The 2,500-nt window shown below is 36.1% G+C and overlaps 1 protein-coding gene across 2 annotated transcripts in view; it reads right to left on the bottom strand.

Moving 5' to 3' along the window:
• Positions 1-2,500, bottom strand: part of LOC138042576 (uncharacterized) — a 73,413-nt gene that overhangs the window by 31,967 nt on the left and 38,946 nt on the right. For both annotated transcript variants that reach the window (XM_068888517.1, XM_068888518.1), the window contains one exon: positions 306-342. In XM_068888517.1, coding sequence (XP_068744618.1) covers positions 306-342 — 37 coding nt within the window. The remainder of the gene's footprint in view (positions 1-305; positions 343-2,500) is intronic.

Genomic DNA, 2,500 nt, shown 5'->3' with positions numbered 1-2,500 from the left:
AATGAAATCTCCACGAAGCATTACTAAACTTGGGTGACACATCAGACTCTTTCCATCAGGTCAAACTCTTTTCCTCTCAAAAATTTTATGTGCCTTTCTGTTGTGCGAACTATTATGTCTTGGTTTGATGCTATATTTGCTGGGATGGAAGGACTTAAATCCTATTAAGACAAGCATATTTCAGAGAAAAACCACATGCTCAAGCCATATCCATCTACTTTCAGAGTCCATTACAGCCCTCAGCTTTCTTTCAAATGTTACTGAAGAGTGTGAATTCAATTAAGGAATGACCATTACTTTTTTACCTTCCTCACAGTCGTTCCAAGCAGCTTCCAAATTGCCCTAAATTGGAATAAACAAGAGCATGGACTCAGTTCATCCAGCTAAAGTGCTATCTAGTGCAACTTGGTTTAATAGCCTATTCATGCATTATTTGGAACACTTAATTATCAAAATCCACACACTTATACTGTTAACACAATTATTTTTAGCACCACTCTTGTGATCATTAGCCTATTACATCAAGGGTAGGTAGGTCCTTCTGATACTGCACAAAAAAATTTGCACAAACTAGTTTTAGTACCAGATTTCTTCTAAAGTGTGTTTGTGTGCTTAAAAGAACAAAAGTCCGAAAATTTACAAGGGATGAAAGACCAGCCATCATTATGTTGTTCACAACTCGTGTAAATGATCACTAACCTAGAAGTCTTCTGCAATTACCATATCATAGGATTATACACTGTGAAACACTGCTGCGCATACAGTTCAACTCAACTCTATTTTCCGTGCATGCTTAGAAGCATGCACGGACAACTTTAGATCTTTGAGCATTAACTACTTTGTAAAGCTGTTAGTATTGTGCTTAATCTATACAGTAATGACTAATTCTGCTAACTTTTCTTGCTCGTGTATCATCTTCCAAGTTTTAGATATTCAGACATAAAATAACAAGACAGCAGTTATTCGCCCCATCGTTCTTGTCCTCGTGAAGTCTCTACATCAGTTTACTTATTCTTAATGACTTGTGCTATGGATAAGCTGAGGAAATTTTGCAAAAAAATCAAGACAAAGAACAGCTACAGATCAATATGAATGAATCTATACATCCAAAAATGTCTGCAGTTTTCGTCTGACTAAGTCCTTCAACAGGGACAGAATTAAGACATGTCGGATTTCCTTTGAGCTATGCATTCTTATTATTATAATAATATATAGATTTAACCAAGCCTCAAAGCGGAGCTCCCGGGTTATTTGTTTTTACAGTAAGTTAATCTGGCTTGAGCCTGCAATCCAATCACAACCCAGTATTTGGTCAACAGTCAACTAAAAAAAAAACAGCTGACCTCAATGAGCTCTAAACATGAGCCCACGATATGGTCACATGATACTGTTCAGCAGATACCTTGTTCTGACAGGTGTTAATTGACCATAACATGGATGTCCAATATCAAAGATGTACGCTGTAAACTAGCTGGAGTATGGCTGCCTCAATAAGCTCTAAACTTGAGCCCCCGAATGATATGGTCACGTGATACTTGTCACATTGGAATACAAAGAGGGATGGACGGTCATACGGCCGCACAGTGACCTAAACCAACTGGGTTAATTACCATATTTTCTTTCCCATGTTGCTCTGTGCGCGCAGAGCTCCACTATGAACTAGAATGAGCATCTTGCTGCAACGAAAGTACTTAAATCACGACACACAACTGTAAATAAACAGATATATGAATGCAGCAAAAATAACACATGAAAAAACTTTTTTTACTGCTGTCATAATTTTCAATTGATGGTGCTGGTGAGCAGCTACTCTTGGGGGGTGATTTCCGCTTCCAGGGTTTCCATGGAAACCTCCTCCATGCACATTGCAGCTGGCATCCTATTAACCTTTTAGGCACCAGTTCCGAATCTCATCTGTTTGTGATGAGTTTCATACAAAATAAATATAATACATAGAAACCAAAACGATATGTGCGTGGTAACCAGAGCAGCCATTTGATTAATTGGCTTTCGAGCTGGTTACCACCATATTAAAGATAAATGCGGCATTAATCAAAAATTAACATTAATAGTAAATTTATCTGATTGCATTAATCACTAATATACACACATTATTCAAAATATAATACGATTACATCTATAGTATTATTATGATATTAATCTTATAGACGTGCTTACATTACAGAAAAAAATAAGTAATATTGCACTGTTCAAAAATTACAATTAAGTTATGGACTTATTTTGAGAAAGTAAGAGAAGCTGTTTGTATTGTTCTATATTATTAGGTAATTTTTTTAGGCTCATAGAAACTGACTCCCAGATTTTTGATGCTGAAAACTGAAATGTTGATTGACCATATCTAGTTGTTGTACTTATCCTGTAGAAGTTTTGACTCGAAGCATCTGAGAAAAAAGCTGGAATACATTTTTTATCATTTTGACTTTTATGGGCAGACTGCTATCCTAATCTTGCAGATATTATTTAATTCCAAGATTTCAAG

The sequence above is a fragment of the Montipora capricornis genome, chromosome 3, assembly GCF_036669925.1.
Source record: "Montipora capricornis isolate CH-2021 chromosome 3, ASM3666992v2, whole genome shotgun sequence".
Lineage (NCBI taxonomy): Eukaryota > Metazoa > Cnidaria > Anthozoa > Scleractinia > Acroporidae > Montipora > Montipora capricornis.
Note: the sequence above shows the minus strand (reverse complement) of the source record. Positions and strands in the feature narration are given on the sequence as shown.